Source organism: Moschus berezovskii, chromosome 20 (genome assembly GCF_049115385.1).
Source record: "Moschus berezovskii isolate FMDL1 chromosome 20, NW_MosBer_1.0, whole genome shotgun sequence".
In the NCBI taxonomy this organism is placed as follows: Eukaryota; Metazoa; Chordata; class Mammalia; order Artiodactyla; family Moschidae; genus Moschus; species Moschus berezovskii.
Window position 1 is genome coordinate 20,523,893 of NC_142479.1, and position 23,644 is coordinate 20,547,536.

The 23,644-nt window shown below is 54.4% G+C and overlaps 1 protein-coding gene across 3 annotated transcripts in view; it reads right to left on the reverse strand.

The window, feature by feature from the left end:
- The window catches only part of CUEDC1 (CUE domain containing 1), an 88,392-nt gene that overhangs the window by 19,240 nt on the left and 45,508 nt on the right, over nucleotides 1-23,644 (reverse strand). For 2 of the 3 annotated variants that reach the window (XM_055399190.2, XM_055399205.2), the window contains exon 2: nucleotides 2,016-2,548. In XM_055399190.2, the coding sequence (XP_055255165.2) occupies nucleotides 2,016-2,342 (327 nt within the window). In that variant the 5' untranslated portion in view covers nucleotides 2,343-2,548. Of the gene's footprint in view, nucleotides 1-2,015; nucleotides 2,549-8,413; nucleotides 8,642-23,644 lie in introns of those variants that run through there. The other variant, XM_055399199.2, reaches the window with a different exon arrangement.

Consider the following 23,644-nt stretch of genomic DNA (forward strand, 5'->3'; position numbering starts at 1 on the left):
TCTGAGGCCTCCCAGCTTAGCCCCGTGTGGGTGATAGATGCCTCCCAGGTGCTCTGGGGGCCAGGGTCCAGGCCATTTATCTGATGGGAGACATTTCTCTGTGGCGAGGATACCCCCAGGCCAGCCCACCATTCATCAGCCCCCAGAGAGGGGGCTTTTTCCAGTCAGCAGTTATTGTCAGCCCAGCTGCTGCTCATAAATTTTCCGCAGCACTTTCCGCTGGCTCAGGAACTGCCTGCTGATGGGCCCACGCAGAGCTCCAAAGATGAGGCCTGGGGAAACAGCCAAGGGGGCTGCTGAGAAGGGGCTCCATCTGGAAAGCCAGATACTTAGAAAAACAGAAGCACACACAGTGCGGGCCTATCGAGGGCATCAGGGGAGCTTTACAGAGGGTCACGGGGGTCTGTGGGTGCCGTGAACAAGGCGGGGAACACGATCCTACCTGCCAGACCATCAGGACAAACAAGACTGTGGAAGGGGTCAGTGTTTGCAGAGAACTTTCCTTCCAGCTCACAATTAAAGGCGGTATCTGCAAACACACACACACCTCCTCTTCTCAAAGAGGATCCACTGGCTGATCCAAGCAGAGCCAAGGTGTGCTCTCCCAGGAAAAGAGACTAAAGAAAGCTGTGCCAAGACAGCAGCAACATTTAGTCATTCAACAAACACTCCCCAAGCACCTGCTATGTACAATGACTGTCCTGGGTGCTGTGGGTGACAGAGGGATGAGCCAGATGTCACTGTCCACAGAGCTTCTCCTCCACCCAGAGAGAGAACGCCCAGGCAGCACCCCAATAGGAGGAAGAGCGAGGAGGCTTTGCCCGGCAGGATGACTCTGATTAATGGAGAACGGCCACCTGTAGGGCTGTGTTCAGAAGGACCCTGAGGCCATACCAGGGTCTAGGTTTCTCACTGTAAACGGGGCAATGACAATGCAACCTCATGAAGTGTGTGAAGATTCGAAGCAATGATACATCTAAAGCATATAAGATGGTGCCTGGCCCAGGCTGGGACTCAGCGAACAGCAGAGCTGAATCCAATCAGCTGGGTCGTCCCATCTGGGAACGGAATGTTCTTGGAAGAACCATGGCTATACATGCCAGGTGCCTCTGCAGGCAGTGACCCTCTGCTGAAAGACTCCGGGTGCTCCTTCTGGGCCCAGGACTGCAGGTCCTACCAAGGGTGGGAGGCCAGATGTGAACTCTTGGAGGAGTCACGGAGGCCTGGCCACACCCAGCAGGTGGGCCAAGGTGGTGGGTGGGTCCCTTCTCCCCCAGCCACCTCCCTGAAGAAAGGAAACAACTGCCTGAGCATCCCTCATGCCTCCGTCAAAGGAACTGAACTTGCAAGCCTGACGTGTCACCTGTCTCCCCTGGTTCCCGCTGCTCTAGAGCATTCTCCCTTCTTTCTCAGCCACAAGGCCTCCTGCTCTCTGCTCACTCGAGGAACCTGACAGAGGTCCTGCTGCCAGCTCCTAAGGACTCTTGCTCTATTCCGCCTCTGCACACTTTTCCTTCTTCTTCACTCTTCCTCTGGGCAGCCATTTCTTACTCTCTGCTGCTTCCGTTCTCCCCATCTAAGCACTCACTCCTGTGGACGGCCACTGCCAGACCCCTGCCTCTAGTCCTCCTGGGACTGTGAACTCTGATGAGAGCAGAAACTCTGTGCCAGCCTAAGTGGACCCCAAGACTCCACAAACACAGACCAGACAGCACCAGCCTGGAGAGGTGATTCAATATTTTGGGGTGGGACCCACGTGTCTACATTTTGAACAAGCTCCTTGACTCTGATAACCCCTGATCCAGGGGCTAGCAAATGCCTGGCACAACCCTGAGAAGGTGCTCAGTGTTTGCTGAGCGACTGCCTGATTTCCCCCGGAAACCAAGGCCACTGGGCTGACTTGGGTACCAGTTTCCCCAGGTGGAACCCAGACAGGAATATAACTCAAGTCCTCTAAGAGGTTCAAACAAGTTGTTGAAGCTCCTGCTGAAGGACCAGTCGTGCGGCGCCCCTACCTCTGGGGGTATGCTGTCCTCCGAGTCGGAGCTGTCCTCGTAGACGCCGCCCCCGCCCGCCTCCAGGTTCATCTGCAGCAGCTGGTCGATGGTGGCGTCCACGGCGCCGCTGTTGGCGCGCAGCACGCACTCGATGATGTCGTAGTCCATGTTGGGGAACATGGTCGTGAAGTCGTCCATGGCCTGGTTGAACTCGAGGCGGCGCACCTGGCGGGCCGGCCGGCTGTTGTTGAGCTCCTGCGAGGCGGCCGCGCCGGCCCCGGCCCCGGCCCCGCGAGCGCCCGCCGCGCCCCCGCCGCCGCTGCTCCGGCGGAACAGGCTGGTCATCTTGCCGAGTCGCTGGGGGAGAATGTTTCCCGCAGGTGCCGAGCCCCTTCCCCCGGGTCCCTGCGCCGTGGCTGCTCGCAAGCTCAGGCCCGCGCCGGGCGGGGTCCCCGGGTCAGGAGACTGCGGCGCAGCATCCGAAGGGGGCTGGCGGCTCGGTCATCCACACCCGGGGAGCATCCTGGGGCCGGCTCCACGGACCATCGCACCTGAAACCGAGGGAGGCAGAGTCAGCGGGAACGCAGCCCGTTCCAGCGCGGGATGCTAATCAAGGGGGTTAGGGCGATTCCCAACCCCAGGGCCACCCCGCCGGGAGAACTGCTGCTTTCTGTTTTCTCTCCACCTATGGTACTTACACAGCTATAGCTCTTTCCTAATTAACAAGGGCTTGCATCCTACCTATTTCCCTGATAGGAGGTGGGTTCCCCTTATGCAGATGGGAAAACTGAGGCACAGACCTGAGAAAGTGGAGGAGGTAGGGATTTGAACCCCGGGCTGTGGCCCCTGAGGGGCTTCCCTGGTGGCTCAGATGGTAAAGAATCTGCCTGCAATGCCAGAGACGGGGGTTCAATCCCTGGGTTGGGAAGATCCCCTAGAGAAGGGAATGGCAGCCCACTCCGCTATCCCTGCCTGGAGAATCCCATGGACAGAGGAGGCTGGCGGACTACAGTCCATGGGGTCCCAAAGAGTCGGACACGACTGAGACTCACACGTTCACTTCTACTTCTTTCTGTGGCCCCTCAGCCACTGGTCTCAACCGTTATGCACACTGCCCAGCACTTGCGGGGACGTGACTGGGGCACGTGGCTTCTGCACAGGCTGTGCCCCGCTCTGGTCTCCAGCCCCATCCAGTCGCTGCTTGCCTCAGCCCCCACCCTCAGCGCCCCACTATCCTGCCTCCCATTTTGCGCAGACCTCCGCAAAACCCGCAGCAGAACACTGAGCAGCCCACTCAGAACCAGGGTGTCAATCACGACCAAGGTCACATTTCCGTTAGTGCCGTCAACTGAGTGTTGAATGTGTCTAAAACCATCAAGTTCTGACTTTTCTCAGGCTTATCCCAGGATGTACAGTGATTTTGCTAATTGTAGAAAAGTGCCAGCTTTATTTTAAGGGGCTGTTGCATCAAAGGATATTCCTAAGACTTCTCTAATGTTAGGTCATCATCCTAACAGCTGATAGATAAATGCCAGTGTGAGCAAAACAGTGCGAGGTTCTTCCTTGCCATCATCTCGACAGTTAACTGATGATGGAAAGAAAACTAGACCAGAGGGTGTGGAAGGGGCAGTGAAAGTGCCCTCCCTCACCCCAAGGTCAGAAGAGACTCCTCTCTGGCTCCTTCTGTCCCTTTAGGTCAGTCCTCTCACAGGTAAAACAGGACTTCATACTGTCCTCCTAGCCCTTCCAGTACCACCGTGCTGAGATTTTTATGTCCTTCAGCTCTCCACCTCCTCCGAGGGATGTGGAAATTGTCTGGGTCTCCTGTTCTGGGACTTGCTGGGTCGGTGTCTGCCTAGTCCCTGGGAGGCAGGCTGTATTCAAATCTAGAAGCACATGGGCCCCAGGCAGCCCCTGGACACTATGTTAGAGAACTCTCATCGCCTCCCACCACAGAGAAAACCAGTTAACACTCCATATCTGGGCTTCCCCGGTGGCTCAGCAGTAAAGAATGTGGGTTCGATCCCTGGGTTGGGAAGATCCCCTGGAGGAGGGCATGGCAACCCACTCCAGTGTTTTTGCCTGGAAAATTCCATGGACAGAGGAGCCTGTTGGGCTACAGTCCACGGACCGCAGACAGTTGGACATGACTGAAGCCACTGAGAACAGCACAGCACATGCCTACATCTACTTTTTTCTACGCGTATACTACCATATGCATGAATCCATTTTACTCAAATGTGATCAAACCATAAATTCTACTATGCAACTTGTTTTTTTCCACTTAATAATTGATTGTAGCCATCTTCTTATGTCAGAACACAGAGATCTACTTCATGATTTTTAATGCCTGAATAGGATTCTGATGACTGGGTTAAGTGTGATTTATTATCCAGCCTCCTCCACCCCATCTCTTGCCTAGATGAGCAAGTCACAGCTCAGAGAGGCCAAAGCCATCTCACAAGGAAGCACAGAGGAGTGACCTCAAATGGCCAGTCCAAGAAATCTGTTATGAGAATGAGCACAGGAAGGAAGCCAAGTATGACGTGGCCTCCCACGGCCAGCTTTGGACACCCCAGTGCCCACAGCCACGCCTCCCATCACCCCTGACACACTGGAAGGTCAGGGGATGCTGCCAAAATGTCCTCCAAAGTGGGGCTCCACCCTGGTGGCTGTCTTTGTCCTGGGTTCTGGAAACGTGCCCTGAGGCCTCCAACTAGGACCTGCGGGCCAGGAGGCCCCAGAAGCCAGTGCCCTGGGGGCCCGGGTGGCAGACCGGGACTGCCAGTCTGCTGTCATCACACATAGGGGTCAGTGCCTGGTGCTAATGCCTCTGCAGCAAAGCCACCTTCAGCCTCCCCCTTGAGTAATCTGCGAGAGATTGAGGGACCCAGTTCTCACATTGCCAAAAGGCAGTACCTTGGAGAAAGAGGCCAGGACCTGATCCACCCCGACAGAGGAAGAAGGGAGATGACGGGGACCACGTTTTCCCTGTTAGCAGCCCTCTCAACAGGTCCCTCGGCCTCTGGGCCTCAGTGTCGGGAAGCCCCCACAAGGCATTCTCGCCCTCCTACCATTGACACAAGTGCCCCGATTCAGCCCCAAGCTGCACCCCTCCTCTCTGCCACTCCAGCTGCAGGATCTCGTCCCGCACCCTCTCCTCTCTGCGCCCAGGACCTCACCTATACGAGTGGGGCTTCAGTGAGAATTAACAGGATAATCCTGAGCACGCTGCCTGGAACATGGTTAGCTGCGTGACTGTCGTTGCTACTGCCCCAGGAGGCTGGCGCAGAGCCAGGGGCGGCTGGCATCCCAGCCAAGTGATCCCAGAGCTGATGGGGTAGGGGCTTCTAGGGGAGCCTTCCCCTGCATCTGGGTATCACCCCCAGAATTCTGTCAGCCCTCAGGAAGGCGATCCTGATCCTCGCGGCCCTGGGGGAGGCCGGCTTCCCTGGGCAGCTGGAGACCCCACAGCCCCAGCGCCCACTTCCATTTACCCCCAGTGCAAAGCCTTGAAAAAGAGCCCTTCTGTGTGTCTGCTCTGACATGTAAACAAGCCGAAAACTCTAAGCCAGCCCCATAGGCTGCTCCACATTACAGATGAAGAGATGAGACCCAAGACCAGAGGAGATGCCCAAGGCACAGTGCGAGGAGTGGCAAAGCCTCAACTTTTCCATCAAAGGGTGTTTCCGTGGATGAGGAGAAGGTGGCTCTGAAACAGTAATGGAAAATACAGGGAAACAGGATGCAATGTGCAGAAATGCCATTTTCACAGGACTCTGCAAGGACCCATGGACCTTCCAAACCAGAATGCCTTTAACACAGGCGAGGAAGTGAGAGCTCCCGCTTCTCAGGGCACCCCACCCACCACCCACCCCTCACTGAGCTCAAATGCAGAAGCTGAGGTCAAGACTGAGGCTTGGCCAGTGTGGCTGGCAGCAAGGAGAAGGACTGTCCTCGGGTCAGAGACATCCATGCCAGGCTGCCGTCTGCAACCAGCACAGCTGAAATGAAAAGCCACTTAAAACACATGGAAAAATAAAGGCAGGAGACAGGGTCACGTGCTCATGCCAGGTGTTTTCACGTGTAATCTTTTACAACTCCAGAGATAGATGTTATCATCTCCATCTCATAGCTATGGAAACCAATTCAGAGAAGTCAGGTAACTTGCACAGAGTCACACAGCCAGCATGTAAAGAGGCCAATATTAGGCACCCACTTCCTAAAAGCCCAAAACGCCAAGTCAGGCTTGCAAGTCTAGGAGCCCTGGATCCTCAGAAAGGCTCAGGGGACTGGGCATGGCCAGACTGCTGTTCCACAGAGGAAAGGGGCCCCAGACAGCTTGGGAGTGGGTGCAGGGAGGGGGTCTGCTGGCTCCACCCCAGAACCAGCTCCGTGACCTTAAGGAAATCACTCCTCCACCTCTCTGAATCCTGGCTATGGGGCACTGGCAGGGAAACAGAGGGAGATAACCCCTGACTGCTGAAAAAGGAAGTGAGTCGAACCTGCTGAGCCCGTTAGACACCTTCAGGTGGCTCCAAAGCTCACCTGAACTCACAGCTTGTGAGCAACCTGGGGAATGGGAGGCAGAACCCCACACCTGTCCTCCCCCAGGCCCCAGGGAGCCAGGCCACCCAACCTCCCCAGAAGGGAACCCAGGCCTGACAGGGGCGGCAGGCAGCCAAGCTTCCCTCCAAGCATGTGCAGACAGCCAAGGCCTGAGTCACTCCAGGCCTGGCCCAGGGAGGTGGGCCAGCTGCCCAAGAGTCATTCTCCTGACTTCACCCAAGGTCATCCCAGCGAGTCTCCTGCAGGGCCAGGCAAAGCCAGGTAGGGCTCACGTTGAGGAGGGGAGAGTCCAGGAGCCAGAATCCTGGTACCAGTTCTGCCTGGTTCTGGAAAGGCTGTGTGACTTCGAGAAATCACTTCTCTTCTCTAAACCTCAGCTTCCTCATGTGTCAAAGTTGAGATAACACCTACATGGAAGGGGTGTTGTGATAGAACTTACACAGGTTCTGAACATAGGAAGTATCTGACAAGACAGAATGCTGTGACTTCCAGCCCAGGTCGTGGCCCTTTTCCAGAGCTACACTTACACCTTTAGTGATCTTATCTAGTCCCACATCATTAAATACTATCTACATGCCAAACTGGAAAAGTCCCTGATGCTGGGAAAGATTGAGGGCAGAAGGAGAAGAGGGCGTCAGAGGATGAGATAGCCGGATGGCATCACCAGTGCAATGGGCATGAACTTGGGCAAACTCTGAGAGATGGTGAGGGACAGGGAGGCCTGGCCTGCTGTGGTGCCCGGGGTCACAAAGAGTCAGACACGACTGAGCGACTGAACAACAACATGCCGAATGTTGCCTCCCAAATTTCTCTTGCCGTGAAGCCTCCCAGGAACACACCCTTCAACCCCACACCGCATGGCCGACCTGCAGCCTCCACACAGGTGTCCAACAGCATCTCCAACATAACTTATCAGATGGGAAGGAAAGAAGTTGGGAGCGCAGCAACTGTGGATTCTCATTCCGTCTTCCTCCCCCAGCTCATCGCAATGGTGGGGACGGGGTGCTTTCCTCATTTTCAAAGCCCGTTCTCTTCCACATTTTCATTTACTGCTCACAGCAAGCCTATCACTTACACAGCGTGTACAATATCGCCCCACCTCATGGACGAATCGACCGAGGCCAGGGCAGCCCCGAGACGCAGTTCAGGGACCTGTGCCCCTACCACTTGGCCTGAGGGCCTCCTCCCTGGCACACCAGGCAGATGGCAGGTCGGTCTTCTTTCCAAGCCAACGACAGCTCCAGCTCTGGCGGGCAGGAGATCGACCCTCCTCCAAGACCTGAATTGAAATTCTACTGCCTCCTGAGAAGGCCAGGACTCAACCCCAAAAGGCGGTGGTTGGCATAGGAGGTGCGGGGCTGGGATGCCAGAGGCCCCCATGGCGAGCACTGTTCTGCATCACCCCCCACCCCCAACCCCCCTACCAATTCTTCTGTCATTCTGGAGAGACTACCCGAGGCCGGCCGTGTCCCTGCACACCCCCAGCTCTCTTCTCTGAAAACCCCCAGGGCTGAGGGACAGGCCAGATCTTGTGATCTATCTGAGCTGCTGTGCTGTCAGTGGGATGCGCTGTCCCTTCTTGCCTAATAAGATCTGGGCCCAGCCCAATGGCACCGCCGTGCCAGGCCACTAGGTGGTATCTGAGGGCTCGGGCCACAGCTGCTCCCAGGAAAGGAAACAGAGCGGCTTCTCCCAGGGACCAGAGGATCAGCTCCACCCCCACTCCCTCATGTTGAAAGGGGATGGGAGCCCCCCCGCGGCCCCAGAGGTCTCAGAATACAAGATGGGGAGGGTTTCAGGCTAATTTATTCTCAAGGTGGGAAACACAAGGCACACATGCCACTCACTTCTACCCGGCGTCCATGGCAGACATCACTAATCCATCAAGGCATTGTCCTCTGCAGCCCGCACGGCCTCAGAAGCCTGTTCAGCCCGGCGCTCTGGACAAGCCACCACCGAGTGATTAGAACTGGCACACAAGGTACGCCCTGCTTGCCAGCTGTTCCATTTCCCGTATGAGAAGACCAGGCCCAGGCTTATTTTGTCTCATTAGGAATCCAGGCTGCAAAGGCCAGCAGGGCCGGAAGGAGGTCATATGACCCATGGGATGCTTGTGTAACCACTGCTAAGTCCTGGGGAAAGCTCAAGCGGGTGACGGCTGCAATCACGGAGAGACCGCTGGGCCTGGGGCGTCTGCCTCCCTCTGCAACTGTCACCTCGGATGTGGTGGGGGCAGGGCACAGGGAAGTCTGCCCGAGCTTCTTGGCTTCTGAGCTGGAGAGGCCCCAAAGGGGGAGAGCGGAAGGGGGGAACAAGCGACAGAGAGAGGCTGTCAGGAGCTGAGTGTGTGAGTGTCCGGGTGTGTATGTGTGTGTGAGTGCCCGGCACAGGGCGGGGTTGGGGGGGTGGCAGCCCCAACAGAGGCGCCTTGTCCTCCGGGCCGTACAGGCTTGTTTTCTTCCCAAGCTATTAATGTCACTGCAGCTTCAAAAGGCGGGTGACCTTTAAATGCCGAGCCTCCTGCTCCCGCCCAAGGCGCGGAAACAGCTTAATGGAAACTCAAACGGCCCCAGCTGCTGGCCCCTCAACAAAGCCAGCCTCTTTCCCGAGGGTGCGCGTGGAGCTGCTGGGGAGCCACACCTGTGTCCACTCCCAGGGGAGGGGCTGTCAGGAAAGGGCAAGGGGGACCCTCGGGCACAGCCATCGGGAAACGGAGGCCCGGCTGGACCTGAGCAGAAGAGCTGGGGGCAGACGGGCAGAGACAGACTCAGTTCTGCCACGCCTGGCCGTGTGACCTTGGGCTAGCCACTTACCTCTCTGGGCCATCCCCCACCATTCAGTCCAATCTAAGGCTGGGGCAGAAAAAAAAAAATATCTGCCTCCCCCCAAAAAATATCTTTTAAAAATCTATAGGAGGAGCTTCCCTGGTGGTCCAGTGGTTAAGAGTCTGCCTTGAAATGCAGGGGACACTGGTTCTATCCCTGGTCTGGGAAGATCCTTCATGCCAAGGGGCCACTAAGCCCGTGGCCACAATTACTTAAATGTGCGGCGCACCTAGAGCCTGTGCTCCGAAACCAAGGGAGTTATGAGTGCCATTGAGAGGAGTGGCCGGACGGCTGCAACTAGAGAAAGCCCCAGAACAGCCAGAAATGACTAACCAAATAAATAAAACCTTAAAGAAATCTATGCAAGAAAAACAATGAGGGTGAGACGTTTCAAAGGACTTTAATAAAATCCCTCCCCATGAAAGGATTGGTCCCAGAACCTCAGTTCTAAGAACACCATTGTTCATGTTTGTTTCTGAGGCCCAAACATTGGGCTTGGCCACTGTCAAAGGACCAAGAAGTCAACTCTGCCTTCCAGTTGAAAAGATTCAAGATGAAGCCCAGCCCGGGCACGAGTGGCCTGTCATTTGCTTGGCTCATCTGGGTAGAATGATGGTAGCTAGAGCAACGAAAACATAGCACTTATCACTTCTTTGGTTGGTGCTTCTTTATGCACCAACCACTGTTCCAAGGGCCTTAGGCAAGCTAGTGACTTTTCATCCCCTCTATAGCCCTGGAAGGTACATGTTACCAATGCTATTTCTACTTGATAGAAAAGTGCGGCACAGAGGAGTCGAGGAACTTGCTTAAGGTCACACAGCCGAGTGGCCAAAATGACGTGTGAACCCAGGAGATCTGACTCCAGATCTGATAGTCTCACACCGTCAGGCCTGACCGCCCTCTGCATTTCCAGAGCTGTGCACAGGGCCAGGCCCCCCGGCAAAAACTCAGCAAGTGTGAACTGAGTGGAGTCCTCAGGGGGCAGAGTTGCCCCTGGCGCTCCTGTCCAGGGAAGAAGGGAGGAGGAAGGAGTCTGCAGGCAAAGTTTACCAGAGGAGAGAAAACCACGGCAATTTCCTTACATAAACCTTTTTTTCCACTCCGCCAAGGTTGTCCGTTGCCTGGGCAACCAAATGCTTTCCACCTCCACCTGAACTGGCCGGGACTATTTCCATAACAGTCCCTCTCTCCATCAACAAATGCCATCAGCTCAGCCAAGACACTCAACCCAGGTGCCGAGGAGGAGAGGAGATCCGCCCTCAGTGGACAGAGGGGAGGCTGCTCCCCAGGGCCCTGCCCAGGGGTTGCAGCCTCGGGGAGCCCCTCTGGGCTGGCAGGACGTGTCTGTGCCTGGGACCAACTGCAACGGCCCAAGCTGGGAGAAAGGGGCACGGGCAGCCAGCTCAGGTGCAAGGCTGTGAGGCTGGGCTAGCTCCAGGCGTGAGCTCATGCCGGCCCGGGGCCAGGTCCTCGGGAAAGGGGCCAGCTGCCCTCCCCCGGCCTCCCCTTCAGGCAGGAGGAGGCCCCTCTGCAGGCTGGGCCTGCAAGGGCTGGGGCTGAGCCCCGAGGTCTGGGCGGGAACGAGAGATGCCTCTGGGTCCCTGGAACAGGCGATCGGTCAGTGATGCCACACAATTCAGGATCTGCACGTGCCAAGGAGCCAAGATCAGGGAGGGGCGCTCAGAGCAGCGGGGGGCCCTCCTCCCCACACTAACACACACTTCGTACCCCTCCCCCACTGATCCATGAATTCCATTTCTATGGGATTCACATAACATATTTAATGAAACACCATAAGGCTTCCCTCATAGCTCAGTCAGTAAAGAATCTGCCTGTAATGCAGGAGACCGGGGTTTGATTCCTGGGTCAGGAAGATCCCCTGGAGAAGCAAATGGCAACCCACTCCAGTATTCTTGCCTGGAGAATCCCATGGACAGAGGAGCCCAGCAGGCTACAGTTCATGGGATTGCGAGAGTCGGACACAGCTTATCGACTGAACCACCACCATACAATGGTAAACAAAAGTGAGGTATTTCTGTGCCCAAGACCTACTGCTTAGGGGAACAGTGCAAGGCACAGAACAGTAAGTGTATTCTCAGTCCTCGACTGACTTAGGGTATGTGTCTGTCTATACATGGGCTTCCCAGGTGGCACTAGTGGTAAAGAAAGTGTTAGCTGCTCAGTCCTGTCTGACTCTTTGTGACCCCAAGGACTGTAGCCTGCCAGGCTCCTCTGTCCATGGGATTCTCCAGGTAAGAATACTGCAGTGGGTCCCCATTTCCTTCTCCAGGGGATCTTTTAACTTAGGGATAGAACTCGGGTCTCCTGCATTGCAGACAGACTCTACCATCTGAGCCACCCCGCCTGCAATGGAGGAGACCCAGGTTTGATCCCAGGGTCAGGAAGATCCCCTGGAGGAGGGCATGGCAACCCACTCCAGTATTCTTGCCTGGAGAATCCCACGGACAGAGAAGCCTGGCAGGCTACAGTGTCACAAAGAGTCCAACACGACTTAAGTGACTTAGCACACATGCATGTCCGTACATATGGAGAGGGTAAGGGAGTGGGCTCCAAAAGAAATTCTTAAGAAATTGATAACATGGGTTTTCACTGGGAAGAATTAGGTCACAAGAGACAGATCAAGGAAACTTTTCTCTGTAAATCCTTTTGCATCTTTCAAATTTTTATTCATGCTCACTGATTTAAAAATAAAATAGGCAGAGGGCTTCCCTGGTGCCTCTGTGTTGAAGAGTCCGCCTGCCCATGCAGGGGACACAAGTTTGATCCCTGGTCTATCCAGGAGAATCCCACATCCATGGGACAACTAGGCGCATGCTTCGTAACTACTGAGCCAGTGCTCTAAAGCCCCAGAGCTGCAACTACCGAGCCCATGCACTGCAATTACGAAAGCCTGTTTGCCTAGAGCCCGCGCTCTGCAACAAGAGAAGCCACTGCAAGGAGAAGCCAACACACTGCAACCAGAGAGCGCCCCCATTCACTGCAACTAGAGAGAAAGCCTGCACGCAGAAATGAAGACCCAGCACAGCCATAAATACTAGATAAGTAAAATAAGCAAATAAAGAATGTCAAAGTGATGGCACCGCGGTGATTTCCTCTGTTCCTTTTTCACATACATATTGTCTACAATGGGCATGACTTATGTTTTAATAACAGCTATAGTAAGTATCTGTGAATATTTACTGCTGCCACTTTCTAAGCACGTGGCATGCATGATCTTATCAAAGTCCCACAGTAAAGCAATTATTACACTCATTGTACAGATAAGCTGAGACTGTGTGCGCTGTGCTAAGTCGTTTCAGTCGTGTCTGACTCTTTGCAACCCCATGGACTGTAGCCCGCCAGGCTCCTCTGTCCATGGGATCCTCCAGGCAAGAATACTGGCGGGGGTAGCCATGCCCTCCTCCAGGGGATCTTCCTGACCCAGGGATCGAATTGCCATCTTTCACATCTCCGGTCCTGGCAGACAAGGTCTCTACCACTGGTGCTACCTGGGAAGCCCAGATGAAGACTGGGAGGGTTTAAATGACTTACGTGGGGCCAGAGCCAGTGACAGAGCCAAAATGTGAATCCAAACAATCTGTCCCCAGAATTCATGCTCTTCGGAGCCCCCACCTTACACTGTTCTCTGATTTTAAAAAAACTAAACCCAACAACAGAGGTCTGACAGAATGTGGTCCAGTGGAGAAGGGAATGGCAAACCACTTCAGTATTCTTGCCTTGAGAACCCCATGAACAGTATGAAAAGGCAAAATGACAGGACACTGAAAGAGGAACTCCCCAGGTCAGTAAGTGCCCAATATGCTACTGGAGATCAGTGGAGAAATAACTCCAGAAAGAATGAAGGGATGGAGCCAAAGCAAAAACACCACACAGTTGTGGATGTGCCTGGTGATAGAAGCAAGGGCTGATGCTGTAAAGAGCAATAGTGCATAGGAACCTGGAATGTTAGGTCCATGAATCAAGACAAATTGGAAGTGGTCAATAAAGAGATGGCAAGAGTGAACGTCGACATTCTAGGAATCAGTGAACTAAAATGGACTGGAATGGGTAAATTTAACTCAGATGACCATTATATCTACTACCGTGGGCAGGAATCTCTTAGAAGAAATGGAGTAGCCATCATGGTCAACAAAAGAGTCTGAAATGCAGTACTTGGATGGAATCTCAAAAACGACAAAATGATCTCTGTTTGTTTCCAAGGCAAACCATTCAATATCACAGTAATCCAAGTCTCTGCCCCAACCAGTAATGCTGAAGAAGCCAAAGTTGAACGGTTCTATGAAGACCTACAAGACCTTTTAGAACTAATATCCAAAAAAGATGTCCTTTTCATTTTTGGGAACAGGAAGGCAAAAGTAGGAAGTCAAAAAACACCTAGGGTAACAGGCAAATTTGGCCTTGTAATACGGAATAAAGCAGGGCAAAGACTAATAAAAAGAGTTTTGCCAAGAGAACGCACTGGTCATAGCAAACACCCTCTTCCAACAACACAAGAGAAGACTCTACACATGGACATCACCAGATGGTCAACACCGAAATCAGATTGATTATATTCTTTGCAGCCAAACATGGAGAAGCTCTGTACAGTCAGCAAAAACAAGACTGGGAGCTGACTGTGGCTCAGATCATGAACTCCTTATTGCCAAATTCAGACTTAAATTGAAGAAAGTGGGAAAGCCACTAGACCATTCAGATATGACCTAAATCAAGTCTCTTATGATTATACGGTGGAAGTGAGAAATAGATTTAAGGGAGTAGATCTGATAGATAGAGTGCCTGATGAACTCTGGATGGAGGTTCGTGACATTGCACAGGAGACAGGGATCAAGACCATCCCCATGGAAAAGAAATGCAAAAAAGTAAAATGGCTGTCTGGGGAGGCCTTACAAACAACTGTGAAAAGAAGAGAAGCGAAAAGCAAAGGAGGAAAGGAAAGATATAAGCATCTGAATGCAGAGTTCCAAAGAATAGCAAGGAGAGATAAGAAAGCCTTCCTCAGCAATCAACGTAAAGAAATAGAGGAAAACAATGGAACAGGAAAGACTAGAGATCTCTTTAAGAAAATTAGAGATATTAAGGGAACATTTCATGCAAAGATGGGCTCGATAAAGGACAGAAATAGTATGGACCTAACAGAAGCAGAGGATATTAAGAAGAGGTGGCAAGAATACATAGAAGAACTGTACAAAAAAGATCTTCACGGCCAAGATAATCACGATGGTGTGATCACTCACCTAGAGCCAGACATCTTGGAATGTGAAGTCAAGTGGGCCTTAGAGAGCATCACTACGAACAAAGCTAGTGGAGGTGATGGAATTCCAGTGGAGCTATTTCAAATCCTGAAAGATGATGCTGTGAAAGTACTGCACTCAATATGCCAGCAAATTTGGAAAACTCAGCAGTGGCCACAGGACTGGAAAAGGTCAGTTTTCATTCCAATCCCAAAGAAAGGCAATGCCAAAGAATGCTCAAACTACCTCACAATTGCACTCATCTCACACGCTAGTAAAGTCATGCTCAAAATTCTCCAAGCCAGGCTTCAGCAATATGTGAACCGTGAACTTCCAGATGTTCAAGCTGGTTTTAGAAAAGACAGAGGAACCAGAGATCAAATTGCCAACATCTGCTGGATCATGGAAAAAGCAAGTGAGTTCCAGAAAAACATCTATTTCTGCTTCATTGACTATGCCAAAGCCTGTGAAAATGTGGATCACAATAAACTGTGGAAAATTCTGAAAGAGATGGGAACACCAGACCACCTGACCTGCCTCTTGAGAAATCTGTATGCAGGTCAGGAAGCAACAGTTAGAACTGGACATGAAACAACAGACTGGTTCCAAATAGGAAGAGGAGTACGTCAAGGCTATATATTGCCACCCTGCTTATGTAACTGATATGCAGAGTACATCATGAGAATGCTGCTGGGCTGGAAGAAGCACAAGCTGGAATCAAGATTGCCGGGAGAAATATCAATAACCTCAGATATGCAGATGACACCACCCTTATGGCAGAAAGTAAAGAGGTACTAAAAAGCCTCTTGATGAAAGTGAAAGAGGAGAGTGAAAAAGTTGGTTTGAAGCTCAACATTCAGAAAACTAAGATCATGGCATCTCGTCGCATCACGTCATGGGAAATAGATGGGGAAACAGTGAAAACAGTGTCAGACTTTTTTTTTTTTTGGGCTCCAAAATCATTGCAGATGCTGACTGCAGCCATGAAATTAAAAGACGCTTACTCCTTGCAAGGAAAGTTATGACCAACATAGACAGCATATTAAAAAGCAGAGACATTACTTTACCACAAAGGTCCGTCTAGTCAAGGCTATGGTTTTTCCAGTGGTCATGTATGGATGTGAGAGTTGGACTGTGAAGAAAGCTGATCGCTGAAGAATTGATGCTTTTGAACTGTGGTGCTGGAAAAGACTCTTGAGAGCCGCTTGGACTGCAAGGAGATCCAACCAGTCCATTCTAAAGGAGATCGATCCTGGGTGTTCATTGGAAGGACTGATGCTAAAGCTGAAACTCCAATACTTTGGCTACCTCATGCGACGAGTTGACTCACTGGAAAAGACTCTGATGCTGGGAGGGATTGGGGGTGGGAGGAGACGGGGACGACAGAGAATGAGATGGCTGGATGGCATCACCGACTCGATGGATGTGAGTTTTGAGTGAACTCCGGGAGTTGGTGATGGACAGGGAGGCCTGGTGTGCTGTGATTCATGGGGTCGCGGAGAGTCGGACACGACTGAACGACTGAACTGACTGGACTGAAACCCAACAAACACTGAACAATGACAGGGAACACATCTTAAGGAAAAAGCAAAGCACAGAGCCTCCGGGGCTTTAAAACTTTTGTAATCCTCCACATCCCAACCCAGTCCTTCCTGCGGAGACTTTCTGGGCAAGCGCCCCCAGTCCTGTCTCGGTGGGAACCAGGCTGCTCGCCCATGCTCCTCTCAGCCCCGCTTCCAGGTATGGGCACCGCCCACCTCCTGGTGGAGCTGCGGGGAGCAAAACGCTTCCTTCCCGGGGCAAGGTGATGGCTGATGCCGCAGTCGCTTCAGAGGGCAGACCGCAGTGTGGGCCCCCATCCCGGGGGCAGCGCAGGGTGGGGTCTAGCCAGGAAGCTCCTCGTGGAGGGAAAACCACACGCTGGTTTTCACCAGCGCTGAGTCTGGGGTAAGAGCGCAGTGGTTCAGGGTGAGCTTCACCTCAGGGCTCAGCCCGTCTTCCACCCTGGTCCCCGCGGCCTGGGTGAGCGGGGCTGCTCTGAGTGTGATTTCGCGTGGTGACTGGGGACACCTGTACCCCCTGATCCTGTGGGACATCATGTGCACTCAGTCTCGGGGTGCATAAGAGGGTTTGTTTCCAGACCCTGGCCTAGGAGTCAGACCCGGGGTCGCGATCGTGAACCCGGTCCTGATTGTGGCGACGAGGGGAGTGTGCAGCAGAAGGCGCCGCTCAGGGTTGGGGCGCTCCGGGGGCCCTGTGTGGAGCCTCCCGCTGCTGCTGGGGGCAGGGCGGGTCTGACAGGGCCTGCCCCCTGCAGAGGGCCTGGGCCGGGCATGGGGCCCTTCTCAGAAGTGTGCCTCCGGCAACCAAGGAATGCAGGCCCAGGGCAGGGGAGCAGAGGCCTGGGGAGGGCCCGGCTTCAAAAGAGCAGGCGGCAGCTGCACGGGGAGGGCCATGGCCCCCTCGGCAGGCAGCGGACACCGTCAGAAATTCCAGTGGCTGGGCGGCAGATGGGATTATTTAGAAGCCATTACCAGACCAGCTCCTCTGCAGCCACGGGCGGCCCCCTCCCCTCGCTCCCACCCTCCTCGGCGGGGCGCCCAGAGGCCAGCTGCAGGCCGTCCCTGACCCATGCTGCTCCATGCCACGTACCGCGGGCCCGCACATGCCCTCCAGAGACGCCAGGGTTAGGAAGGCAGGAAGAAAGGCCATGTTCTCCCTGCCAGACGGGGTGTGTGTGTGTGTGTGTGTTGCCCAAGGTCTGAGCTCAGCAGCCACAGTGCTGGGATGTGTATGTCTGTGTGTGTGTCCATGTTCTCCCTGTCCAACGGGGTGTGTGTGTGTGTGTGTGTTGCCCAAGGTCCAAGCTCAGCGGCCCAGAGCTGGGATCTGTGTGTATGTGTGTGTTGACGGGGGGGGGGTGTGTGTGTGTGTGTGTCTGTGTGTGTTGCCCAAGGTCTGAGCTCAGCGGCCACAGAGCTGGGATCTGTGTGTGTTGACGGGGTGTGTGTGTGTGTGTGTGTGTGTGTGTGTCTGTGTTGATGGGGTGTGTGTGTGTTGATGGGGTGTGTGTGTGTGTGGCCCATGGTCCGAGCTCAGCAGCCACAGAGCTGGGATCTGTGTGTGTTGATGAGGTGTGTGTGTGTGTCTGTGTTGATGGGGTGTGTATGTGCTGATGCGGTGTGTGTGTGTGTGTGGCCCACAGTCTGAGCTCAGCAGCCACAGAGCTGGGATCTGTGTGTATTGATGGGGTGTGTGTGTGTGTGTGTGTGTTGATGGGGGGGGGGTGTGGCCCACGGTCCGAGCTCAGCGGCCACAGAGCTGGGATCTGAGCCCAGATCGTGGCCTCCTGGGTCAGCACTCTCTCCCTGTGTGTTTGTGTGCGCACCCAGCACACACACAGCTCACACACCTGAGCATGCCGCACACACCAGCTCCCACAAAGCGTTCACTGCTGGGAGGGTGCCACAACCGTGGGGCCACACTCCTTTAGATTTCCCCGAACTCTCTCTGCAGCCCAGGCACGCCATCCAGTCCCCTCTTTGCCCAGCTCGGAAGCTGTGTTTTTCCAGCCACACTGTCCTACATATGCACTAACGTGCCCTGAGTGCACGCACCCTCAGCCTTCCCACGCCCCCATGCTGCAAACCTTCCCCAGGCTGAAGCGGGGCCAGACGAGGCCCTCCTCTCTCCCCCAACCATGCCCAGCACGGTTTGCACAGCATCAGGCGCACCGATGGTGAGGGGGGAGGTCGGGCTGACCTGATCTGCAGCAAATCTGGCCAGAACAGGACAGGGAAGTGGCACGCCCTGGCCAAGGCAGCGGCTTCCTGGTTCCCTACAGGACCGGCTCCTGGAAGGAAGTCCAGGCACGGACCTCAGCCTGCTGGGGCTGGGAGCTCTGGCCCTCGCACAGGCAGGGGCAGGGGTTACAGAACAAGCCTTCTTTGCCTCAGAGGGCCTCAGTCTCCAGCTCCAGGAAATGGAGAGAAGCAGTCCCTATTCAGTCTGAACTCACTCATCACTGAAACCTCCCAGAGATGCAAAGACCTGAGTGGGAGTGGGGGGCAGGAGAGGGGTGCCAGAGAAAGGCACCCCTAGGCTAGGTACCACGATGACAGCTGCTCTGCAGAAGGGGGTGGCTGCATCCTGGCGACCCTGGGGCTGGAAGGACCTGTCCCCTTTCTGAAGCTGCAGAATTAGAACACCTGTCCTCAGAGGAAACCCCCAGCAGAAGCCTGTTCTAAGAAGACATTGGGCAGAGGCCTGCCCCCCTCCCTCCCCGAGCAATTAGTAATGAGGGAACCTGCCATTTACCGAGTCCTGGGCTGGCTTTCCATGCCTCGTGCTAATACTCACAGTAATCTAGTCCTGCAGATCATTACCTTCTACCACAATCAGAGCCAGTTTGCAGACAGGGACAAGGAGGCGTGTGTGACCTAAAGGCTGCCCAGGGCCGCACTATATCCAGATGGCACAGCCTTCCAGGACAGAGAGTGTGAGCCTGTCACGTCTTCTGACACCAGTGACTTGCCACCAGCTTTCAAGCCTGGGTTTACCCAGAGCTGTGTGCATCTCCACCTGTTCCTTGCACAGCTACTGACCTGCTCACATGACTCTGGGAAGTGCAAAGGTACTTCTCTATCAGCCTAAGAAGCAAATGCTCTTTCCTTTAGAGCAACATATCTCAGAGGATGGTGAAGACCACCTTCACCAGAGTTTTCTGAGCGGTTTGTGAAGAACACGTATTTTCCACCTCACTGTTAAATCAGAATTCCTCGGGAGACAGCCTGGGAATCTTCATATTCACAGGATCCCCAGATCATTCTAATGACCAGGAAAGTGTGAGGACCACTCCCTTACAGTTTGGAGCCCTGGATTGTGATCTCAACTCCATCACGAAGCAGCCAAGTGACCTTGCTTTCAGATTCCCGTCTAAAAAATGGGCATGAATCTCCAAGATCCCTTTCATTTTTGGCATCCTCCGTGACTGCCCTGAGTCTCCAGATGGCCCACAGATGTTTGAGCTGAGTTTCATGGACTGTTCAGTCCCTGGGGCCACCAATATACACTGTAGGCACACATTAAAAAAATTCCTGTCTGGCTGATTTAGGGAGATCTGCAAAAATACCTTACTTATCTCTGGCTCCAAGCCCTAAACAAATGGCTTTTGGATTATCCAGTGCCACCTCCCTACTCCCCTGAATATCCATTTTCTTCATTCCAGCCTGAGTCAACCAGGATTCTGTAAACATTAGGTCCGCACACCTGGGCTTGATCAACAGTCGTCAAACAAAGGCTCTGCCAAATCACCCCACAAGCCCAAACTCGCAGCCACTTTGTCCCTCCTGAGGAGCTGACAGCCGGGGACGCGTGGACCCTTTCTCCCAGCAGAGGATGGGCGTGACGGCTGGGTGGGAGAGAGGGCGTAGCCAGAATGGCCCCAGCCTACAGGTGGGTTGTGTGTCAGCCAGACTTTAAAGGGTGCGAGGTGACAGTGGGGCAAGTCCAGCAATCGCTGGGACCTTTCAAAGGCAGCTGGACATCCCCTAGTCCCATGGCTCCTTGAAGCACACCGTGGAAACACCATGAGGTGTTCAGCTAGTGCTCAAGCACTGCTGTCTGCTGGCAAACGTAACTGAGTCATCCTTCGAGGTTTATGAATCCTTGACAGAGGAGCCATGGGGCTTATCAGACTGCAGCCCACAGACACTGGATGATTTCAGATTCAAGCGACCTCGGTGTAGGGGGAACCCGTGTGCATGTGCAAACCAGAAAGACTGACAGGAAAGGCAAGAGTGGACAGCCAGCTTCCCCAGTGGGAAACACCTGTGAACTGTGGCCCACGGCTGCTGATCCCAGCCCTTAGAACAAGTCATTCCCTCATTCTCAGTGTGCTGACTGCCCCCAAGCGAAGGTGCTTCCCACGTGCGTGGCACTTGGCGGTTTCCAGGGCTGGGGGAGCCCTCTCCATTCGGCCAGGCTCTGGGCTGGGCCTGTGCCCGAGAGCAGGGCCTCACCTGGGCACTTCACCTCCACCACATCCTCACCACAACTGTGCCAGGTAGGAGGCGTTACCCTGCGGATAACCTGCCCGAGCCCTGCAGCCAGGAAGTGGCAGGGTCAGGCTGCTACCCCACAGCCCAGGTTCCCAGGCACTCACCACACTGTCACCCACTTGAAACGGGGAGCCTTGCATGGGGCAAAGGGGGACACGGGCTCCAGAAGGGCTAGGAACGTGGCATCACCCCGGAGCAAGAGAGAAGCGCTACGAGCGCCGGCCAGGAGCGGGAAGACAGAAAACGAGAGGGTGCCCTGCAGCTCCACACGGCCTGCCTGCCACAGGCGTCCCCTCCCGCAGGGGTCGAGGGCCGGCGGGGACCCTGCCGTGCTCCAGCTCCCACACCCAGCAGGGCCCCCCTGTCTGGCTCTGCGCTCTTCAAGTTGGGTTTCCATCCCAACCACCCTGGGCAGCGTGAGTGAGTCAGGCCAGGGAGGAGGAAGTGGCCACGCTTGAAAATCATTAACATGCAGAGCTGAGCTCTGGGCCTTTGTTCTTGAGCAAGGACTGTAGCATTTCACTTTCAGGAAGGAGCAGGGAGGGTGGGGCAGGCTCAGAATTCACAACCAGAAGCACAGGCTCAGACACACAGAGGTCCCACATGGAAAGTCTGCTGAGACGGCCTTGGCCCCTGTGGAAAAGTACAAGCTGATCCACAGCCCTCAGACACGGCAGGTCCACACAGAAGGCACAGCCTTGGCTTTTTCTATCAGAGAGGCCTTCCAGCAGGGGTGAAAGTGTCAGTCGCTCAGTCATGTCTCACTTTTTGTGGCCCCATGGATTGCAGCCAGCCAGGCTCCTCCGTCCATAGGATCCTCCAGGCAAGAATACTGGAGTGGGTTGCTATGCCCTCCTCCAGGGGATCTTCCCAACCCAGGGATTGAATCCTGGTCTCCTGTGTTGCAGGCAGGTTCTTTACCATCTGAGCCACCAGGGAAGCCCTCCATCCAGCAGGGGTACATCGGGGCTTCTAAGGCTGGGAGGATGCAGACAGGCAGCAGAGGGGAAGGTGGGGATCTCAGGCCTCTGATCCCAGCACAGCAGGAACCCCAGGTCAGAGGGGGACAACGCCCCCCCATCCAGCTTGGAGGGGCAGCCCCAGCTCAGGGAGACCACCTCCCTATACGCCCCTCTTCCAAAACACAGCATCCCTCCTCCAACCACGCGAGTTATCTCCTAGAATCCAGGAAAGCACAGCAAACAGCCCTCCAGGGTGCCCCCCACCGTGAATATCCAGGTAAATGTTTTGAGGTGGCAGCTCTTCTCTGCAAGAGTCACATCTCTGCCACCAGCAGAGGGGAAAGGCGGCAAAGCGAATTAGTTAAACTCTGGGACAGGGAGGATGAAGGCTGGGGAGGAGAGAGGAAGAGAGGAAAGTTAGTCAACAGGAAGAAATCTGACTTTAAAAAGGTAACACAACACAAGGAACTCCCCGGTGGTCCAGTGATTAGGATGCTGTGCTTTCACTGCTGAAGGCGCGGGTTCAATCCCTGGCTGAGGAACCAAGATCCGTCAAGCGGAGCGCTCCCTCCCCCCAAAAAATGTAATACAAATAAGAATAAAATGGCTTCCAGTGAGCCTCGGCGTCCTTGGAAAAGTACCATTCATCCCTAGATCCTGAGGAACAGACCCCTGCTCCCCTCCCCACCTTGCAGGGGTCAATCAGAGGCTAAGGGTTTACCCTGCTCCCCTCCTGCACCTCATTAGGACTTAACCTCCAGGCCCTCAAGGAAATTGGTAGAAATGAGACCCTTGTCCTTTGTCAATTAGGAAGAAAACAGCCCTCTGGGGAGATGGCCCTCCTCCGGGGGGGCCCTCTCGTGCTCTTAGACAACCCCTGTTCCCTTGGGGGTGGCAGTGAGAAGTGGAAAGGAGCCAGCTTGTTTAGGGAAGCCGCTTGCTCCCTGACGTCTGGCAGAGGCAGGCCACCCACCAGGTCCAGCTCACCCCCCTCAAAGCCCGTCTGTTTGGAAAGGGCTTTCGGGGACAGGAAGCAATAAACAGAGTCAAGCGGCCAAGATGCAGGGGCTGATTATGCAGTTTATGGATTTTCCAGGCCTCTCTGTACTCTCCCACCAGCTGCTGCGGCTCTGCAGAAAAAGGTGCTGGCAGAAGGCAGGCTGGCCGTTGGCTCGGAAGGTGGCCTTTTGTCAGGCCTCGGCTGGGTCTTGCCAAGTGTGTGAGGGGACTGCATGCCTTGATGGCCCCTCAGGCTCTTCCTCGGAGCCCCAAAGAGAAACCCCGCCCACCCCGTGTTACTAGAGCCTGGACACACATACGCAACTCACTTCCACGCAGATCACTTCTCTGCCCAGTTCTAAGTTACTTCCTCACTTCAGAGGAGGCTGACTCCTGGAATTCCCAGAGGGGAGGATGTGCCTGGCCAGGCTGCGACTTGAGAAGGGCAGGTGGGTGGCCCTCCTTCACCAAGCAGCCTGCAGCTCAGCTATTTTAGCTCCTTCGAGTGTAGAGCAACTGAGGAAAAGCCGAGACTGATGGGGAAGGTGATTTGGGGTTGCACGGCCTTCCCAGTGCCAAGGTCAGCTTGCATCTCCCATCTGATGAGATGGTTGCCCATGTGTGCAAAGCTGTGCGTGTAGAGGGTTTGTGGGAACTGTCTCGATACCCAGGAACCGAATAGGACACAAGGTGCCTCGGAAGAATGGAGAGGCAGGCAGCAGAGATCTTCAGGGCCAGATGACATGAAAAAAACCAAGGGGAAGGACCAGGTAGTATTTTTGTCGAAATGTCAGAGTGTATGCTTGTATATTTGAAATGCACAGGGAGGCCACCAAGTGAATACACGCCCAGCGCTAAGGCGCAGTTGTTTAAGAGGCAGGGCTTCATGAGGGGTTTGCTGATTACTTCATGCATCTCTGCATCCTTTAAAGTTTTTTTTTAACAAACATGCATTGTTTTTATACTTAAAAAAATTAAGAA